This window comes from Meleagris gallopavo, chromosome 5 (genome assembly GCF_905368555.1).
Source record: "Meleagris gallopavo chromosome 5, MGAL_WU_HG_1.1, whole genome shotgun sequence".
Taxonomy (NCBI): domain Eukaryota; kingdom Metazoa; phylum Chordata; class Aves; order Galliformes; family Phasianidae; genus Meleagris; species Meleagris gallopavo.
The window spans coordinates 23516948-23538746 of NC_139408.1; the positions used below are offsets into that span (position 1 = coordinate 23516948).

At 45.9% G+C, this 21799-nt stretch overlaps 1 protein-coding gene across 3 annotated transcripts; it reads right to left on the reverse strand.

Moving 5' to 3' along the window:
• Positions 1 to 1131: 1131 nt before the first annotated feature.
• Positions 1132 to 21682, reverse strand: CRY2 (cryptochrome circadian regulator 2). Of its 3 annotated transcripts, XM_085224761.1 has the most exons (12): positions 21418 to 21682; positions 18945 to 19053; positions 15926 to 16068; positions 9995 to 10179; positions 8616 to 8704; positions 7460 to 7600; positions 6653 to 6964; positions 5412 to 5563; positions 5063 to 5265; positions 4516 to 4605; positions 3556 to 3697; positions 1132 to 3091 (listed from the first exon to the last, which is right to left on the reverse strand). In XM_085224761.1, the coding sequence occupies exons 1-11, from the start codon at positions 21600 to 21602 to the stop codon at positions 3558 to 3560; spliced, it is 1749 nt and encodes a 582-aa protein (XP_085080887.1). In that variant the 5' UTR covers positions 21603 to 21682; the 3' UTR covers positions 1132 to 3091; positions 3556 to 3557. The 3 variants fall into 3 exon arrangements, with proteins under 3 accessions (XP_085080887.1, XP_085080888.1, XP_010709636.1); XM_085224762.1 differs by lacking the exons at positions 18945 to 19053; positions 21418 to 21682 and adding an exon at positions 17282 to 17320; XM_010711334.4 differs by lacking the exons at positions 15926 to 16068; positions 18945 to 19053; positions 21418 to 21682 and adding an exon at positions 10553 to 10851.
• Positions 21683 to 21799: the final 117 nt, after the last annotated feature.

The window sequence follows — 21799 nt, forward strand, 5'->3', positions numbered from 1 at the left end:
TACTTCCCAAGCCCATGAGTCCCTTGCTGGGGACAGAGAAAAGCTGAGCAATAGTAAGCACCTTGACCACACCTCTCTCAGGTCACCAGTGGCAGGCATGGAGACACCAATCATGGTAGGTAGGGTCTGGAAGAGGAAGGTTATTAGTGACCTGCTGCTGCTGCCCTGTGTGCCTTGCTTCCTTGCCAGCACCCAGCACTCCTCCTCTGGCTGCTGCTGCTGGGACCTGCTGGCTCCCAGCAGACCTGCACCCATCTGTGTCAGGGATCAGGGCAGACCGCATGTGGCCTCTTGTCTCCAGCACCTCTTTACAAACAGTCTATCTCCAAAATCTGTCTTTTTCTTGTCAGCTTTCCCAACAAATTGCTAAGTTTTGCTGGTTACTAAGAAAATATTGTACCCCAAAGTAATTTTTCAATGACAGAAAAGAATCCCGTTTGGGATGCCTGTACTGAGTCAGACCATGTAGCCAGCTAGCCCTGAGACATTATCCCAAGAAATGGAAGTCTCCTTCCTGGCACGCATTTCATGATGCTTCCTTTGTCATCACAGCTTCCAGCAACCCTTTGCTCTTTCCAGAAACAAAGATGGTATCTTCATTAATAGCTACCGATGTTTTTCCTTTATCTGTGAATTAGTGAGCAATTTATTTTTTTTTAACTTGATCAAGCTCAGCAGCTCAGCACCCACAAACACATCTATGTAAGGAAGCTGCAGCTGTGTTGAATCTACCATCTGGTAATTTAACTGAATATGCCCAAACCTAAACACTACAGGAAACTGAGTTTTACACATCTTTATCATTTTGATGGTTACAAAAAAAAAGAATGACGGAGCAGATGACTCCCCAACTACTTCACAGGATTCTTGATGACTTTTCCAGTACCTCGGGCATTGTGCATCTCTGTGCTGCTCTCAGTTCCGTTCTCAGGACTGCTGCTTTTCCAGTTGCCACCATCCACATCATCAATGCTGACAGAAACCTTGCAAACATGATTTCCATCTCACCCACAAAGCCTTCCAAGAAATCACTTGGGAGATTTTGCACTCCCTACCCATGGCTCTTTGTCCCCAGCAAAAAAAAAAAAAAAAGCCACTTAACAAATTAAATAATTTAGATGACAGCATAAAGAAGGTTAAAGACATTTATATATACACATATATATAAAAAAGTCATATTTACAGACCATTGCCTAAGCACGCAACTCTCCAAACGACAGAATTAGCTATTTCTGTAGTTTAAGTATACAAAGTGCATGTTTTTCCCCTTTCTTCCCTCTGCAGCAGAAGACGGGGCAGGGAGGGTCACCTTTCCTTTATACCTTCCTGCCCACAGTGGGAGCAAGGTCTGGGTCAGAGTGAAGGAGACAAAACCTGCTGATTACTGGGCTATCCACTAGGGAGACTCTGATCAGCAGCTTAGAAGAAAGGGCTGTAAAAGTGACTCATTTACTTGGACAGTCTGCCCAACAGGTCAACGTCTCAGGGAGATTACTTATAAGGAAAGGTTACTCAGCTATTCCACCACTCCGCTTCCTCCACCACTTCAGGTCCCCCAGATACAATTTCTGCTTGCACTCCATTGCTATGGGCTCCAAAACGGACTCTGATTATCTCAGTCAGGGTGGGTCACAATGACTAAGCTCCCCAAGCTGCCAGGTGCATAAGCTCACATATAGCCCCACAATATTTATGACAGGGTGGGGGATGAAAGGTTTTGGACAGCAAATGAGAACATGCTCAAAGCAGCCCACTGCATGGGATTTGCTACTTGATGTGATCTCTCTTGAAAACCACCAGAACAGAGGCTCTTCTGCACTATCACCGTCCATTTTCCTCTCAGGTGTGCAGGCAAGCAGAGGCACTCTGCCACCATTGCTCTGAAATGACATCTTGTAGCAGGACCAGGCCAAGAAGTGCATGATCAAGAGGCAGGGAAGCTACATGGTTGTCCTGCTAGACTATACTGCACCAGCATAAATGTGAATGGGAACTAGGAGCAGCGCGCAGAGTACGAGATACAGGGACAATATTGTGTAGAAACTCAAAAAACATAGATGTCAATACAAAAAAGAACAAACATCCACGTAGAACTGACAACAGACTTGAGCCCAAGGAAGACTCACTTCAAGGAGCTACCATCTTCTATCAGTATGAGGCACTCCACAGGCTACTCACTACATACTGATTGCTCCATTTGAGAGAGCTCTCACTCAGGGAAGGAAATGTGGTAAAGCGTTGAGCCCCAGGCTGTTCTCCCCACCAGGTACAGCTCCCAAACGATGTGGATCAGAAAGCTTTTGAGCTTTAATCACATCAAAGCACGGTCTCATTCTCCAAAGAATTTCTCCTTCTTCCAGTGCTTACCCTCCATGGCAAGCTGCTCTGAAGCTTATGGCTTACCTGGCAGCAGCGAGACTCTTCTGCAGGGAAAGTTTTAAGTGCCGTTCAAATGTATGGAGAGTTTGTGTCTCTTTGTCCTATACTACATTATTCTTCATTTCTTTTTCACCTGACATGTGCATCACTGGATTTATTCAGGAAGCATTTTTATCCCAACCAGTCTAGCCTAACAAAACAAATACAGGGAGTTCCCTGTTTTCTTTAGGACGGGTACCTTGGATATTCCAGCAGCTTCCTTCTCAATTCCAACTACAATTAGAATTGAAGTTAGCATACCTTGTTGCCTAGTACTAGCGATGAGAAAGGATATTCACTATTGCTGCCACGTGCAGATGCTGCTCTCTCTATCAATGCAGCAAGTCACATGCATTGATCCATTGTCAGAAAAGACAGAAACACTTGAGAGTGAACAAGCAGAAAGAAAGCTCCAGCCCTCCTAGATGTGGGCAGATTTAGGGCATGGCTGAGAAGAGACATATTTGGCTCTTTGGAGATCAGAAAGCCCGACATTCCCACGTACACGTTACACGGTGCCCCCTTGTGGCAGCTATTGGAATTACATATTTTATGAGGCCCCCGATTTTCTGTTGCAGATCACGAGTTCCAGTCCTGTGCAGGCAGCGGTCCCTGCTCCTCTGGTCACCTCTTCAGCACCCTCACTCTTCACTTGCAAGCTGCTTGTGGATGGCTGCAGAAGAAAGTAGAAGAGAGTGTTTACTTTGAGTACCCCTCATACTGAAAAGCTGATATGATCAGATCTTTCTCTCCTGGGATATAGAGCATTTCAGGCAGAAGAGCTTCCCCTCCTCCAGCCTGTGCCATCACGACACGAGGAAACCTGCCTGCAACCCTTCTGGAAGGGGAAAAAACCTCACTAGCTCAAATCCAAACATACCTGTGCTCTGTGCTTGTTCTGGAAATAGGGTACTGCTCTCTGCTGGACTACTGAGTTAACAGCTTGTCGAGCAAAAGCAAAACAACTAGAAGGCAGACCACTGCCAAATTACAGGGCTATGCAGTTAGAGTCAGGAACCACCTCTCTCACCAGGCAAGTCCATTTTGCTCATTAAAATAGAGGTAGCAAATAAAACTGAGCCTTGCTAGCTGTTGGAACAATACGTTTTAGGGCAGATCACACCAGGGTCTACTCACAATCACGAACTCTTGCCAGGGATCTCTGGAGAGGGGAGACCTGTCACTTTGGCTCGCTTGTAGAGTTCTTCAGTGCACAGCTCTTCTGCTCCCTCAAGTTTGCGTTTTGGAGACGCCTGGTCAGACTGCGGCAGTCTGATTGCTGTAGAGAAAGAACAGTCACTGCAACATTTCATAGAAGGGCTTAGGTTGGAAGGAACCTTTAAAGACCATCCAGTCCCAACCCTCTTTCGTGGGCAGGGCTGCCACCCACCAGATCAGGCTGTCCAGGACCCCATCCAACCTGGCCTTCAGTGCATCAAGGGATGGGGCACCCACAGCTTCTCCAGTGTTTCAGCACCTTCTGAATAAATAATTTCCCCTTAACATCTAATAGACATCTCCCCTCTTTTAGTTTAAAAACCATTCCCCCTTGTCCTATTGCTATCTGCCTGCATAAAAAGTTGCTCTCCATCTTTTCTACAAGCCCTCTTTATGTAGTGAAAGGAAGTACTGAAGCCAGAATTTCCTCTGGCGTTAGATCTTCTCACATATGCACCATAACCTAGTATGCCAGAGCGCTGAGAGAAAAGAGATATGCAATGTACACTTACAGGGATATTGTTAGTATTCTTTAAAACTTCCAAAATTCTTTCTTAAAAACAGCAATTAAGTCCCCCAGAACAAACAAAAGTGTCCTCTGACAAAGGAAAGCTTCATTACACCCAGTTAGCTCTACAGTGATGTGCATTACTGTGGCTGCGTATGGACCCATATAGACAATAAGAGATTCAACATTCTTCAGCCCTTTCAGGAAGGAAGGGCTCACTGGAGACTTCTGAAGAAAGCCTAAAGGAATGTCAATGTGATCTATGTTTTCCTAGCTACTTCTTCCTTTTATCACAAAAGGAATCTCTTCTGCACACAGCCTTTAAGCAGACACAAAGTTATGTCCAAAATACACAAATACTCCCACCTCACCTGTACTGGAGCTGCTGCCCTGCCCTGGAGCTGAGTCTGTAACTGGCCCACTGAGGTCTTCCACACATGAAGGGACTGATGCCAATAAACCTAGAGGAAGGCAAGAAGATCATAATAGAAACAAGAAATACTTGGGCTGGGAGAAGACTTTCACCTTTCACATAGAAACATCTTAGTGATCACCAGCACATCTGAATTGCCAAGTGAGGATGGGTTCTGAGTTGAACTTCCTCGGCTACAGGCAGACACAGTGACTTAACAGCGTATTTATGTAGGATGCTCTGCATACTTTTTTTCCCCAAAGTGAAGAATATACTGTGGGTACCACATGGACAGTGCTGAACCAATCACCAGCTCTCAAACAAAACCCAACTCTTGTTCAAGAGCTCAATTAGCTCTCTCTGGAAACTAAGCAGCTTTGGTAGGGACTGCTGCTTCTTGCAAGGACAAGCAAGAGACTATTACTATGTACTTTAAACAATGACCCTAATTCCAAGCATTTTATGTCATATTAGAGGCACAATGTTTTGCAACTGTTGGTACTTACAGAGCCCCCTGTAGCGTGATAGCTGCTGGTAGATCTGCTTCATGCGTTCAATGTTCAGCCGGCTGGTCTCCGCATGGTTCACCATGGGTTTGGGGTAGTCCACTCCAATGATGCACTTGGCTGCCTTCTGTACAGATTCTGGTGCGTTCCACGGTTCGTAGATATATCTCGAGGGGAAGCCCTTTAGCTTGGGCAGATACCTCCTGCAATAAGTAAAAAGGTGCACACGCCACTTAAAGCACAGCAATGCACCATTCAGGATGCACAGAAAACCCCAGATACCTGTCAGCTACTGGCTGACTTAAGCTCACAGATCAAGCAAGAAAGATGCTCAAGTCACATTACTTACTTCACATAGTCACCACTGGGGTCTGTGCGACGTCCAAAGCCCACGGGGCAGTAACAGTGGAAGAACTGCTGGAAGAATGCGCTGCACGAAAGCCACATCCAGCTGCCTGCGTTTACACTGAAATCTGCATCCAGCAACAATTCATCAAACACCTGCAGCAATTGGAGGAACAGACAGTGAGTGAGAGCTTCCCCAGTTAGGACTTCGTGCCAGGAGAAACGAAGATATCGTTTCCAATGGTAGGCACCGAACAGCTTCCAGAAACAGAGCAGCGGCAAAGAGGCGAACTGCTGGCTGAAGCCAGGTGGCTGGTCAATACATCTCGCTTCCTGACACCTTCACGTAGGGAGGCACTGCCTGCTCACACTGATAAAACGGTGGCTAATCCCTAGTGAAGCTACAGACTAAGTCACTACCTGGTGTTACAGCAAGCCTGGGGTATTGATCCTAACTGGAGAGGTGTAATAAATGCAAAGCACCAGCTGTGGGAAGCAGGCAGATGCTGCACAGAAGAGCAAGCACAAAAGCAAGAAGAATGAACCCTCCTGAAGGTCCCAGAGCTCGCTTCCACTCCAAGAGACAGATAGATTTCAGCAGTAACTCACTCACATTCATGCACAGATGAAGCACTTTTAACGTCTGACCCTGACAGCTTTGCTCTTTCAGCTTTGCTCTGCTTTGACAGCCTTCTGACAAGATGCGTCTACCTCCACTTTTTTCATGGGGTAGTATGTACACCCACTAGGTTCAAGCTGCTTGTCCCTTCAGATGTCCCCAAAGGATGGTCTTTACCTCTTTTCTTGTGAGAATCTAGACTCTGATTTCACAGTCATGGAGCGTTCCCTGACCGGCACGGAGATGGATTACACAATAAGCAATAAGGAGAAAGGTCCAGTTATAAAGAGACATTGAACTTTTAAATGAAACAGATGGACTGAGTGAACTTTTATATTTAAAAAAAAAAAAAAAAAAAAAAGCAGCCCACCCAACCCCCCCAGTCCATATTAACCAGTGAGTTCCACTAACATTTTGTTACGGCAACTGGAGACTCAATACTTTCTGAGCCCTTATAGTAGAAAGCAGACTTCTGGCAGGCCAGGAGCCTGCTAGCAAATCCTCTCTTCCACGCAACTTCTACATGCCAAGCAAAAGCCATACCTGTGTGCCCATCCTTGCAGCAAGTGCCAGGGAGACTGTTTTCCTTATGGCCTCCTGCAAGCCTCTGGAAATGTCAGACTCACCCTGACTCCTGACTCCCAGCTGATCCAGAGGTCTCCCCTGGTCAGGAAACAGGCCACGGCGTGCCTGGCCAAATGGTGGATCCACCCTTCCTGTCTCAGTTGGGTCATGATTGCATCGATCCAAGGAAAACCTGTCTTGCCCTCTGCCCATTTCGCCAAGGCTTCAGGGTTCTTGTCCCAGGGAATCTGGATGCAGATGGGGTTCCCCTCCATGCGATCGAACTTCGGGTTGTTTGTGGCTGCTGTGTAGAAAAACTCCCGCCAGAGAAGCTGTCCATACAGGGAAAGGGGAGGAGTGCTGTTCCGCTTCACCTATAGAGGAGGAAGCAACGGTATTCACGAGCAGAGGAGGACTGGCTTCACTCAGCTGAGCTGCAAGTCACCCATGCCTTCATACCCTCTTCCCAAGACCGTTACTGACAACTGCCATAATGCTCAATTCTGAATCATCCTTCTCCAGAAACCCCAAGTGATGAAGTCAGAACATGCTTTAAGCCCACTCACTGCACTGACAAGTGACTTCAACCACCCAAAACTAACAGTAAAAAGCTTATATGCACATGGCTCACAACACAGGAGTCCAGGCTGAAGAACAGAGTACCATAAATTCGAGGCCTGCTCAACTAGGTACAGAAAAATCCCTTTTCCTTACCCAAAAATCTCTTTTATACCAGCAACAGGCTTTATCCAATAGACAAACAAGTGAGGCAATAGCACTTTTTGCAGCTGTTCTCGCACAGTGTATGGCAACTGGCATCAAGCTATGCTCCGAACCAGCCTGCCCTCCCCATGAACTTCTTGTCTTACCTTCTTATACAGCTCCCAGAGACGATAGTAAAATAAGCGGCAGGACAAACAGCCAAAACGCAGGTAGGGACTGAGTCCTGTAGGGCTGGCCAGCAATGAATTGGCGTTCATCCTTGGTCTTTCGTAATTTGCAACCCATGCCTAAACATATTCAGGAGAAATTAGCCAAAACAAATCCAAATCTGTCAGATTGCTTAGGGCAGGCCACTGTATGGGTGGCAGGGTCACTCAGGCCTGGCAGCACAGTCTCTTCTATTCACTTCCAGCTACTGCTGGGAGAGGTCTCAAGTGGGCAACTCCAATGCCCACACCCTATTCAAAAAACCTAAAATCTTTGCTTTAAACTAGTCATTTTAGTCAGGAAAATGACTAAACTTGCTTTGCATACAGGAGCTAATAACCCTGAGATTTCCTGGGAACACATCTTAATGCAATTGTTTACATCCAAGTATGCCTATCTCATTTTGCACACTAAACTAGAATATCTGGGGAAATTCAGACCTGTTCAAATGCTGACAGTTTAATCCCTCTTTGGCAAGAATTTACACTTTGAGCTCTACAGCTGTCACCAGAATTAAAAAAACAAAAAGTGTTTAAAAGTGAGTCACATTTCTCCACCTAAATCTAATTTCATGACTTCAAAACTGTTTGCTTCATGCACAGTATAGTGAAGAACACTAGTTTGACAGAAGAAATTGAGATATTTCAGCAGAGAGCTAAAGGTATACCACTTTGTAAAATGCAGGGGATGTAATCATCTATGAGCAAATACCTCAGATAAAGACAAAAGGGGCTGGCGTGTAGCGTACAGCAGGGACTGAGCAACTTGGATAAGAGTTTCCAAGTTTGCATTCTTCTAAATGAAATGGAGGGATCAAAAACAAGAATAGAATCTTATGTGCTTCTAACAGTAGTATAGTTAATAGAGTTTTACTACTTTGGGTCTGAAGAAGCCCAGGAGTTCCTTGTTCTCTACGCAACCCAAGATGACAGAATAATATCAATAATATCAACAATATCAAATGGTCCCACATAGACCAATGTAAGGGCCATTGCTAAGATAAGCAGGAAAAGAAAGCAATGGCTAATGTTCAAGTTTTTTTTGCTTGGAGCCCAAGGCTGCAGGAGTGATCGCTTAAACAGGAGGGGGAATTACCTTTCTTTCCAAGTGTTTATCCAGCCGTGCCAGGGCTTCCGTCTCCCCTCCTTGCCAAACTGCAGGGGCAAGACCATCAGTAGGGAAGCCTGAGGGAAAGAGCTTTGTGTGATATGAACAGTACAGATGGGAATAAGTGTGAGCAGTGTCAAGATACACTAAATACTGCAGTAGCTTAATATGGCTTACTTGCTGCTCCAGTCCTTCTACAGCAAGCAAATTACTTGGAGCAGAATAAGAGCCTGTTCACAACGTTACATTGCAAGAACCTCTTCCTGCAATGCTTCAGGCAGTCCTCTGGGGACTTTCCCCATTGGTCACACACCAATTACTCCTAGGGCTGTGCTCTAAGGGCCAGAGCAGCTTCAAAGAAACACCTGCTCCACAGATTCACCTTACGATATACTTTGCCTCTGCTACCAGCAGCTCACTAAAGTGTCTTGCTCCTGGCAAGGCTCCTGTTCTGCTGAAATCTGCTGCTTTAGTGCTGAAGAGCCAACACAAAAGAAGCAGTAATGCAGTTTCCCTGCAGTGCTCTGGGCTGAGCGAGAAGCCTCCCATGGCAGCAAGCAAAGCAGTGTAAGGTTGCTGAAGGTCTTGCATTAGGCCAGACAAAGAAAGTGGATCTATCCAAGACTGCAGCCTTTAGGCTTTAGTTTTGTATGTGAAGCCCCTTTTCCATTGCTGCTGAAATTGTGTTTTAAGGTACAAGGTGATACTCCTTGGAAGCCAGCACAGAGCCTCCAGAGACACACATATGCAGACAGTATTCTTCAAGAACCCTTCCTTCCCTTGCATTTAGATTCATTTCCTTGATGTAAGCCTTACATTCCTCAGTTTTCTATTCATCCTCCTCCTCTGGGAAAAATATAAGCATTAAGAGGAGGCAAACACCAACATTCCAAGGATCAAAAGCCATAGCATAATACACGAAAGAAGTTTTGGTAACATCTTTTGTCTTGCTAAGCTCTCAAGTTGGCAGTGCTTGACAGTAAGTGAATGAAGTGACATGTGCCCGGTACACCCTTAGTTTTCCTCTCTGGGTCTGTTATACAACCTGTTGGAGACAGCAGTCGGACAGCAGCTGGCAAGGACATGAGACACTGATACAGTGGTTATGTGCTCAGAATAGCAGAAAACGTAAGGACAGACGCAGAACATTTCAGAGTAGTGCTAAAGGGGATGTTGTGCATCAACAAAATGCAAAAGCAGCAGCACTCTCCTCTCACAAAGCCCGGCACCTGCTGAAAACATTACTCTGCCTGCGGGGCTTGAAGACAACATTGGAGCTGTCCTGGGCAGGTGCCAGTCATCAGAAGCAGCTTCAGTTGAGTCCATTTTGACTGGCAGTTAACCCCAACTTCACACACAATACATACCCAGCTCTTCCAAGGATGGGACCCCATACATGTCGTCGTGGTTCTCCTGGATGTCCACTTTACACGTCTCCATCTGCTGGCTTACTATGCTGCTCACTGGCTTCTTTGGGAGCTCCATACGGCTAATGATGGCCTGGAAGCGCTTGTAGGTGAGGGGTGGCTTGTTGCCATTCAGCTCTATTATTCTGGAAACAAAATAAGCGAAGTGACATAATTCAGCCTGGCTGCCATAGGAAGGACAAGGAAATGACAGCCAAACTGCTGTCTCTGCTCAGGATAGTCTTTTACTTTGGATACAGAAATCTTTACAGATATAACTTCCACTTGATGCATCCCTCAAAGGGATATTTAAAATGAAAACACAGAACAAAAACCTCACAGTAATCATTCTCCATGGGTAAAACAAACCCAGCTCCACTGCATCAGGCTTACCATTACTGTTCCCAGGGCTCTTCACCAGACTTCTAAAGGAAATCTCAGCCTGAATACTCCCTAAGCCGACAAATCCCAGACCTGTGTCTGTTTTCCCGCGATGTCCTAGCCCATTTCTGACCTTACCTCCTCCCTGTCTGCCACAACAAATCCCAGACTGACGGCGATCCCTCTTTCACCCATTCCGGATGAGACAAATCCCACTTTGCGTCATTCCTCTCATTCCTGGCGATTAGAGAAGGCACCGTGCTCGCCCACAACATGAAGTCATGAGCAGATCTGTCTCATGCTTTTCACCTCTGTCTGGATATGTGAGATGAAACAGGCAGCTATGGCTCCCCATCTCTCTGCTCGCTGAGCACACAAGGTCTGCTAGGTTCGTGCAGACTTAGTTTGCCTTGCATGGAGGCCTTTGGGAATCGGCCTGGGCCAGAGAGAGGAAGGAGTTAACAGCAAGGCAGGCGGCAGAGGAAAGCCAGCATTACATAAAGCAGAGGCAGCCAACCCCACAGCTCACAGAGCCCAGCAGCGCTGCCTTCCCCACCCCGTACAGTCAACAGCTTATGCAAGGGGCTGGGCTTGGAGCCCAGCGCTTCAGCCACCGCCATGTGCCTACCCTGCCCTTCCTGGCAGCTGCACGTGTGGCGAGGAGGAGCGACATGCCGGCCTTCCCGGCCCTCAGCCGCCCTCACGTGTGCTCTGCTTTGCTGAGCTGAGTTGAACCGGGATGTCGGGCTCTGCTCCCCACTGCCGCCCAGGCCACAGCACCCTTCCAGTGAAGCGAGCGCTCTATGGAGGTTTACTGATTCCCAAAGAAGCCCAGCATCTGGGAGCAGAAACGTGACCATGACACACTATAACTGCCCTGGGATGCTTGGGATGGGAACTGGGAAGCTGCTGCTTTAGCACTGCCTTTTTTCCAGTCCTCTTCTACAGAGCTGCCACAGCTCAGTCTGATACGCACAGGTTCTGTGAGCAGACAGCTATTAGAGCAAAGCACGGTGACTTGCAGGTGGGTGCTGATGTCCCTGGCTGACAACCTCGATAGTTCCCTGCCACAGCTTCCCAAACAGCCAGCTGCTGGATCTGGGGCACAAATCATTAGGAGAAGGGACTAGGACAAACTGCACATTTTACAGCACCTGACAGTGCCATTATGCAACAAAATCTGCATCTTGCACAATACCGTCATGAAAAGAAGTACCAGATCCCAGGTTTTGTACAATATTGGGTATTATACAATACATACCGTGTGGGTCACACAGTTCAGCCTACTGCACGCAGCTTTTATGGGAAGCCCTGTAAGCAGATTCCATTCCCTCCTCCTAGCATCCTTATAACCCAAGCCATATAATCTCACAGGACTTTCTCCTATGCAGTCCAAGTCACAAATTAACAAGAAGACCATCTCCAGGATTTCACCAATAACCTCTTTCAGATTACACAATTGAACCCATCTAAGCCTGTGTAGAGCTACTCATACATGAAATGAACAGCATTTCTCTGGATTCAAAGAGAAGATAGATAACTGACTGCTGTGCTAGACAACAGACCCTGGACAGCAGATGAACAATTCAACGTCTGCAAATGTATGAGAATGTGAAAGATGGAGTGGTGACATTATAACAGGCTGAGTGTCAGTGCAGGGAGAAAATATCTGCCCCCAGGCACCAACGTCTGTCATACAGAAATTTGAATTAAACTTCAAAGATGGAATCAAAGCACTTATTTGGTATAGTGTAATCACCAATGGCAGAACCACTACAGTATGTAAGCTTGGTTCCTTTGAGTTAGCCAGCACTCCTATTGAAAGGAATTTAATTACTTCCATCTGACAGTAGTGTTTGAGGTACACCCACTCCTGATGTGTGCTACATACCCACAGGTTCACAGTGCTCCTCTCTGGCCAACACCACTCCTCCCAGCACAATCCAGGCCTGCCTGAGATTACAGAAACCACGACACTGACTGTCAACAAGCAGGCTGAGGGGGATTTACATCCCTAGGAGAAGAGAAAAGGCAAATCCAGAGAAGGGACAAAGCAACCCGTCAGCTGGAAGTTGTCAGACAGAATAACGGTCAAGGAAAAGCTTTGAGCAGGCTAAGCTGATACCTAAGAGATTATCTATGCTGTCTGAATCCTACAGTTTGAACACGGCTGATCTGGACTGGGAGTCTCCAGGTTTTTAGGGTTCTTTTCCAGTACTGATACTGATTCTTCACAGCCCTCACTTTGTCTGGGGAAGAGGAGGGGCAAGAGGCTCTGATAATCAAAGAGCTACACTGGTGGTACCAGAGAGGAGCACGCTGAGACCTTCTGCCTGGGCAGAAGTGGTCAAACTCACATGTTAACAGAACAGGCTCTTGGTAGATGTCAAAAAGGAACTCTGGTGGTGATGTTCAGAACATACTACAGGGGAGAAGAGAATGACGGCTGGAACCATTCACTGAAGTGAAAAATCAGTCAGTGTTGTTCAAACACAGGCCTGACAATTTTGTCAGAAATCTGATTAAAGCAAGATAAGGACACCACACTCAGTTATGAACAATGCAAGGAAAAAGAGTAGGCTAAGCAGAGGGACAATATATTCCATGAGTTAGAAGATTAGATAACATGACTGGAAGGCAATATGCCCTGCCTGAGAGAGACTTCCAAGAGGAATACAGTCTCAGAACTGCAGTACCACCCACTGAGAAATCCCAGAGATGCCAAGAACCTGGAAATGTCAGAGTAACTGGAGACTTCGACTACCTCTGCAGAGACAGGGCAGTTGTCACAACCCATGGTCTGGAAAGAACTGGTTTTTAGCTGCTATCAATGAGTGCTCCAAGGAATACTTAATCAAGAATCCATAAGATGGAAAGTCAACTTACGAGTTGTCTTAGGCAGAAGGTATAGCTGAGGTATAAGGTATAGCTAAAAGTGTTAGTTACCATGTCTGCTCTAAGCAGCATGCATCAATTTAGCATCCTCCCAGGACCAATTACACAACACTGGCTTTCATTTTGAGAATGAAATTAAAAAAAGAAAGCACGATAAGCAAAAAGAAGCTGAGAGGTAAAATGACGACAAACAACACAGATTATTTGAAGATGACATGCCTGGGAAAAAACAATTCAATAAACTATTCAATAAATTCAGTTAAAAGAAAAATTTTAAAAAAGTCAATAATTGCACATAAACCTGAAGCAAAAATCCTTTAGGAAACTGAAGACTAGGGGAAAAAAAATACTACATTAAACATAAAAGCCACACACAAAAGCAATCCCCTGTACACCTCCCAATCCAAATGAAAGTTTGGGAAAACTTCAAAATAAATAAACGAATACAACCCATACATAGAAAAAAAAACGCCTTCACAGACATGCCAGGATATCTATAGGGCCAAGAGGCAGCCAAGGCATTGAAGATAAACTGTAACACCACAGCAGAGGAACTGCATTTAACTTTTTGCAGCTCTAGTCAGTATGGAAGTATTTAGGGAGGTTCTCACCCCGAGCCTTTAAGGAAATGCATCAGAAGATGTCTCAGCCTGGGAGAACAGCAGGCAATTGCACACAACAAAGCTACTGTTGAACAGTAAAGTTGGCAGGACCAGCCAACATGTAGGCAGGAGTTCTGAAGCATGTCAAGAAGTAGCCACACTGCTGCAAGTAAGTACCACTTGCCTTAAAACTGTCCACACACAGGAAAAAAAGTGAGTATGACTCAGATTTAAAAAGCACTTCAGGGCAGAGGGACTACTGAACAGAAAGCCTGATCTACTGGGCAAATTAGTAGAAAACACTAATAGGGCCAGTGAACAAATGGCTATGTACAATATGCTGGAGGGTTAAACTGGCCTTGGTTATGGGAAGTTGTGTCCCTAAATCTATTAACCACATTAAGGACAGGAGCAAGGGATATCTGGTTAATGTCTTCTGAAAATCCAGGCAGAATCCATCCAATAAGATCCTCACTAAAATGATTTTAAAGAAACCAAGGACAAATTGGGATAGATGAAAAAGTTCCTGCAGATGGCAGATTCTTGTTGAGATCCAGGACAGAAAGGGAATCCTACACAGAGATGAACTAAGACTTCTGCTGTTCAACGTAATTCAAAAGTTGACTGTTAAAGGAGAAAAAAAAAAAAAAAAAAAAAAGAAAGGACAAAGGGTGTAGTGACAAAGTTAACTGATGCAGTAAGTTACCTTGGATAGCTGAAACTGAAAGGCAACCAAAAAATTTTCCTATGAGCAGATGACGAAAAGATCAGATGAAATTCAGGATTAGTCACATTTCCCCCCCTCCCCATGTACATTGCTATGTGATCTTAAACTTACAGTAATGGCCTCTCAACTGTCTAAGGCCATTCAGGAAGGAAGCCCCCAAACATCAGCTTAGTGACACTCAGAAAAGCTGACAAACAAGAACACTGGAGACTGTTGGAAGAAGGACATTATAGCACTATATGAATGCATGTTGCTTCTACACCCTGAATATCAGCTGCAGTTCTTCCCACTCCTTGTCACCTCCATAAACACACAGACATACAAAGACTACCAAAAAAAAAAAAAAAAATCAGAACAGCTACAGAACAGATTCCAATGAAAATGTTAATAAGCTAAGACTCTCCAAGTTGGAAATGATAAAGACACAAGGAAGGGTATGAGGGCCACTGAAGAAGTGAGGATAAAGTAAGTGTTCATAGCGTCTTCTAATGCAAAAAAGTAGAGAGGATTTCCTCCTCATGAGAGAGATGCAGAATTCCCCTATCTCACATGTAAACACTTTCACAAGCACACGCTAAACTGCAATGCTCCTTTGCACGGGAAGTTATGCATATTAAAGATTTAAAGGAGGAAAACTACATTCAACATTACTGATAGAAGTCATCTGAAGGAAAAATAAGAAACCAATCTGTAAGAATAGCACTGAAACATGGTTCATGTTATGCATACTGTACAGTCTTAGCTGAAAGATTGTCTTAAGAAGACCTTACCTACATATAAATAAACCAACCTCAAGATATAGGAAAGACTTCGCCATAACAAATGCACAATAAAGATAAGGCCTCCAGATTTTAGAATAAGGTAAGTTTGTCCCAATCTACCTTGTTCTACTTCTTCCAGCTGTCCTGGCACATCCATCAGTTAAAGCCTTGCTTTATTCTGTTTGAGACGATAGCTCAGACACCTTTAATACAGTGAAGTGAAAAAAAGCAGTCCACGCAGACAGGACATGCCCAAGGAAATCAATCAACAGGACACAGCCGAGCAACTTAAGTGACAGTAAAGTACAGATTAGTTAGCCTGAGGCAACACCTTTCTATACATTCACGTCACTGTCAGCATGTTGACGCACTCTAATCAAAAGCTGGAGTGCGCAGAGTAATCCTGCTGACACCTTCCAGGCTCACAAGGGATGACAGAGATCAACATACAGTAATCAAAGTAAATGAGGAGACCGAAGTCTTCCCAGCCACAGCAATCCCAGCTGAGGCAGCACTTTGCCCTTACCTGTCCAGGTCGTAGAGCGTGTGGGAGTTCTCAACGACCACCTCCACACCAGCTTCCTTGGCCAGTTTGATAATTGCTGCATCTCTCTCCTTGCCAAAAGGTTCAGAGTCATATTCAAAGGTGAGACGAGTGACTCCCCATTCCTGTAAGAAATAACACACGCAGACATCAAAAAGAAAACCTTTTTAAACAGCACTATTACTACATTCTAGAAATTGTAATTGCCACTGTCAAGTCCTGGGAACTTAGGGAGGGCTCCTGTGGATTAAAAAAAAAAAAAAGCCTGGCAGAAGAACCAGTAACAGAAGAACCAATAATCTTATCAGCTCTAGCAAATGCTGTGCAAATTCTTAAAAGCTGGGTTTAAACCACACCAAAGGAGGCTGGAGTTCTTCTCCATTTATGTTCTTAGGTTACAGATTGGTCTAACACCACCTTGTTTGGCTGTATCCAAAAGAAGCCCTGCCATCCATCCCATTCCAGTATTTGCAAAAAGAGGATTTCAGAGAAGTCTTTCAATGCAAAAATACGAACTTTTGAGCAAGGATTACATGCAGACTACTATCAACTAAAGACAATACACTAAATTCTTTTCCCACGTCTCCCTGTAAAGCCATTGCATAATAGAAGACCACTGCCCAAGCCAAAAGCAAGAAATGTGGTATTGGGAAAAGTTAGCAGACCTCTCTGCTCCAAAAAGTAATTATGATACTACAATTCAGATTTAAACTATTAACTCTCCAAAGGTAGGATTTCTATTTAGCCTAGCAGATCCATAAATCCACTTTGTGTTTCACACCTGCAACAGATTTCTTACAAACTACACAGAACAGGCCTTATGAAATAGCACTCTGCCTCTTCCAGGCTTTGGCAGTGCACAGTTTCCTCTCAAAGACTATGGCCTAGTTTTCCTCAGAAAATGAATCCTATGAGAAGCTGCTTAATGGTTTCCACAGTGACCCTCCAGAGGCATCCATCAAACAGAGCAGCAGCCCACAGATTTGTTTAGCAAACACTCCAGTCAAACACAGCCAGAAATCTATAGAGACACTTAAAAAAACCTGCACACAAGCAAGACGTGAACCAGTCTCCAAGTGAGACAGTGAGTCACCTCTGTAAGCACAGGATGGTCTCTTCCACCTCAGAACCAGACCTAAGGGGCATCAGAAACACAAACAGAGCACAAGGAGCAGATCTTATTAGTTCACTAACGATCATTTAAAAACAAAGACCCAAGACTGGGATAGGAATTTAGAAGCAAAAAACAACCATACAAGCTTCCCTTCCTTTCTGAACTCTGAGATCGAATCCTAAAATCAAAATTAGGAAGAATAGAGAACTACAATATGTATGTACCACAGCAGGAGACAGAAGTCCCATACTACTACAAAGGTCAATGCAGAGCTAACATGTACACTTCATCTGCCTGCCTCACTGTACCCATGCACACTGCCACTGCAGCAACAGTTACCAACAACACAACTCAGCTCCCAGCAGCAAGAGCAGAAATTAATTGGACGTAAGTGCTGCATTACCACATGTGCCAACTCCCCACAACAGCTGAGACCAAAGCACGAGCTGCTGCCATTCATTTGTCCAGTATTTGCCGCTCAGTTTATCAGCTCTGGAGAGGCCCGAATTCCCATGAATGCCACACATTTACCTTGTAGTAGCATGAAAAAAAAAAACCAAAAAACAAGAAAACCCACCAACATTATTTTCAACTCTGTTAGAGCACATGTAAGATACCCACTGAATCACTGGCCCAGTCAGAAGAGATTGTACCAACACCTAGGCCCGGCTGATCCCACAACCATACCTCCAAACCTCAGACTCTATCAGCTACTTCTTGTTTCTTTGATCAGAGTGGGTATATTTCTCCCACACAGTTTCACTTATCTTGTGAGTAGCCAATCCTTGAACTAAAATAAAGAGGGTATGGGCTACTAATAGTTCAAACTTATTTGCAGATCAAAAGATAAAAATAACCCAGACTCTAAAAAGGCTGAAAGTAGCACATAGGTTCTGTCACGTGTTAACCTGAAGAAGCCAAAATAAACACTGATGCACTTTCTGATCTGCATACACTACTTCCCTCCCCAGGACTGCCTTCCTTACATAGATATACATCAGAATAGCATATGGCAGGAGGGTACTGACTCAAGTTTACCTTTCCTTTTCTGCAGCTGAGCTACAGCAAGCTTTGGGGGCACTACTTCTGTAAACCACACATAAAGTACAATCTACATGACAAACACAGCTTATAAGACCACGGTGAACCCTGTTTTCCTGTAGCTTTGTCATTCTAGCAAAAATGCTGTCAGAAAGCTTCAAAAACGATGGCAAACACAATGTTAGGACGTGACAGAGAAGAATGAGTCATACACTTCTAACGCTTGAGGAACCTTTATATTCCAGGAGATCCTCTTGCCAACCTTACCTGTCTCACAGTCTGCAGTACTGAAGTATCACTTTAGAAACATACCCACCAACCCATCATTAACCACAGAGGTTAGTGCATATTCCATTATCCTAAACAGTACATCAACAAGGAGCTTGGACCCAAGCTGTGTTTTGCTGTGGAGCTGTCTAACTGCAGCCTTGAATGGAAGCAGACAAGGAAGGTCAGCTAACATAAAAGCTTCTGAATTTTGAATGATAACACAAAGCCTTATTTGCATTTCAACTACAGATCAATATGCTTATTTTTTTTTCAATCGTCTCTAAAGGCATATGGATATGATGGTTCTACTGAGCAAAGGCAGCAGGACTGCAGTGCAGACCTGTGAGACCTGATGTGCAAAAGCAAAGTCAAAAGCCACCATCCAGAAAGAGAAGTACAGGCACTCAGCAGTGGGTTACACTCTACTCATTTTTTGTAAGTTGAGTACAAGAGTATGTACAGCTCCTAAGCTTGCCATAATGGATAGCACTGAAGGTAACAAGAAGCCAAGTGATCTCCAACAATGGGACATTAGTTTTCCTCACTGCACTTAAGAAAAGTAGCGTATTCTCTTACTTTAAAAAGTCTTGGGAAGACATCTGTTGGCTGTCCTCGCACCACAAACAGCCGAGAGTTGAGTTTCCTTAAACTGTTGTCCAGATCTTCCAGAGACTGGAGCAAAAATCTGCAGAGAAGGAAAAAGAGCAGTTACCATCAGACTGGCTACAGCCAAAGACAAGTGAGAAAGCTCTGTGTGGACTCCAACAAATCTGCACCAACAATCAAACTGAAAGTTAGAGGGGAAAAAAAACAAAACAACAACAACAAAAAAGCAAGACTTCTTATTCATCCCTCATTTGTCTACAGTTATGAGACTGCTGCACCAGCCAGCTCCCTACCATTCTTATGCAAGTTCTGCTCAGCCAGATAAAAACTTTCCAGGATTTTTTCCTTCTTTCCTCTTTTCTGCTCCATGCTCTCTCAGAGCAGTGAGTACCCCCCGCCAATTACTTTCCCCACATTGTATCATCTGAGTGGAAAAGAGCATAGATCATGTAATTCATACTCCTCCTTGGATTCTGAACAGGGGGAATTTTGCATTTGAAGTAGAAAGATATCAATACAATACGCCAAGGATTGCTGCAGGAACTGTGCAAGTTTTACAGTTCTGGCTCAGAATAGGAAAGGATACGGCAGAGCAATGTACACTCACAGCAGAGAAACATACACTCCTAGCTCACCAATAGCAAGAAACTGAGCACCAAGACCTCCCAAGGCAAGAGCCATCTGTACTTAGAACGGCTGCAAACAAACAGAACTGCAGTTCATCTTGCACCACAGAGAAGCAAAGATGAAAGCATGCCAAGACAATCAACTATCTCCTCCCACCCCATAAGTATCAAAAGGCATTTAAAGTGCTTTTTGCATTTATGCCTTTAAATTCTTAACGCTGCAGCTTACTGATCCTCCATTTTGCTACGAAACAACTTCATCTGTACAGTTCTTGCCTCCACTAGCATACATCTTAACCCCAGTTTGTTTTACCCCTGTGAAAGACACCGGATTTAAAACTTTAATCTCTGCAACAGCACGTGGCGCTGCTGGGAAACTCACAGCCCTTGATAACTGTTTCTGCCGACCTCTGCCTCTCCCCAATCCTATGTGCCCACTGGGCAGTGTGACCTGGAAGACACGGGTATCTGCATCAGCTCTCTTAAAATTACGGTTAAGAGGAAGGCTAACCTACAGCTGCCTGCAAACAGGACAGGCCAGCTCTCTGCTCAGCTGTATTGCAGTAATGGGAATTGCAAGGTCTGTGGTAGAACGAGATCCCTTTGCACTTCTTGAAAGAGAAGGCTGAGGGTTTAGGACAACAAAGGCCAAGCACCAAAGCACACAAGTCCCAGAAGCAGGTTTGGATAACCAGAAGTAACTACTCCCCTACTCCCCGTCTACCTCCCATCTGTTAAATAGGAATAGCACCCTTCCAAGGTGTTCTGAAGATTAAACATGGGTTACAAGCCTATATGGCTTACATATGATATGCAATTAAGTAATAAGGGATTTTCAACACGATACACTTCTGGAGGCTAGGTAGAAAGTAAACATTCACTTTGAAGAACAGACCTCAGAATACAAGTAAATGAAAAAAAATAGCAACACTAAGTCAGGGTTCGTTTTGAGAAACAAGAGGACTGCAGTAAACACAAGCAGTTTGCTAAGACACTTCTACCCAGCAGCCCAGTGGCACTAACTCCTGTCATTTGCAGTAGGTACACACCTGCAAGTGAAGGTGGCTTTGTCTAAGAAACTGCTCTGTTGGGAGCATTGCTCTGGCTCTCCTAGACGAGCAATGTCAGCAGAACACAAACAGCACTTCTGCCTGCTGCTGCCGCTTGAAAGCCTGCCCTATGGACAGAGCAATTCGTGCTACAACAGTAACACGATGAACCAATTTCTGTGATTAGAACACCTGCGCTGCGGTGACTGCTGCACATCGCCGGCCTTCCAGTCCTTCTAGAAATGCCAGGGAAGCGGCCCCCCAGCAGCCCTCAGCCGCAGCCAGGCTAGCAGCCAGCGACAGCCACGGCTTCCCCAGCCTGACGCGTGGCCACGTGACACGGCGGAGCGCTTAGGAGGATTTCCAGCCAGGTGGGCGCCCCGTCCAGCACCCGCTGGGTGACACGAGGGCAGAGATGTGCTCACCCACGCGCCGGGCAGCCTCGCAGAGGTGAACCCCTACCTGCCTCGGGATTTCCAAAGGCTGGGGCAGCGAGACTCCGCACGGCAGCGTTATGTAATGGCACTGCCTGCCGGGTACGCACGCTTTCTGCACAGCCGTGACTCACCCCAAACGTTTGCCCACGTTCAGAGGGAAGAAGCGGACGGCTTGACCACGCAGCGGGGCCAGCGCACCCCCCCACGAACCAGAGACGGAGGCGGGGAGGCGCAGCCGGCTTAAGGGAAGTCTAATAATGTTACATAAAGTTCCCGGCAGCCTCCCGCACCGCCAGCGCGGATCTCCCTGCAACCCCAGCCCCCCGCTCACCGCCAGCGGTTGATGCCCACGGCCGAGGAGGCGGCGAACCACGGGTCCAGGATGTAAATGCAGCGGAGGGAGGCGGCGCCCCTCAGAGCCGCCTGTAGCGCCGGGTTATCGTGGAGCCGCAGCCCGCGGCGGAACCAGTGTACGGAGCGGCAGAAGCCGCGCGGCGGGGACGGGGCCGCCGCCATCACGGGCAACCACGGCGGCCGCCTCGCCTCGCCTCACCCGCCCCGGGACCGCCCCGCCGTGATTGCGATGGGGCGGTCCCGGAGGGGGGCAGGGCGAGGAGGCAGTGGCCCAGTGTTATGGCGCCCCCTTACGGCCGCGCCGGGTGAGAGCCGCCCCCTCGCCCGCCCCTCCCACAACCCCAACACGAACGGACGCA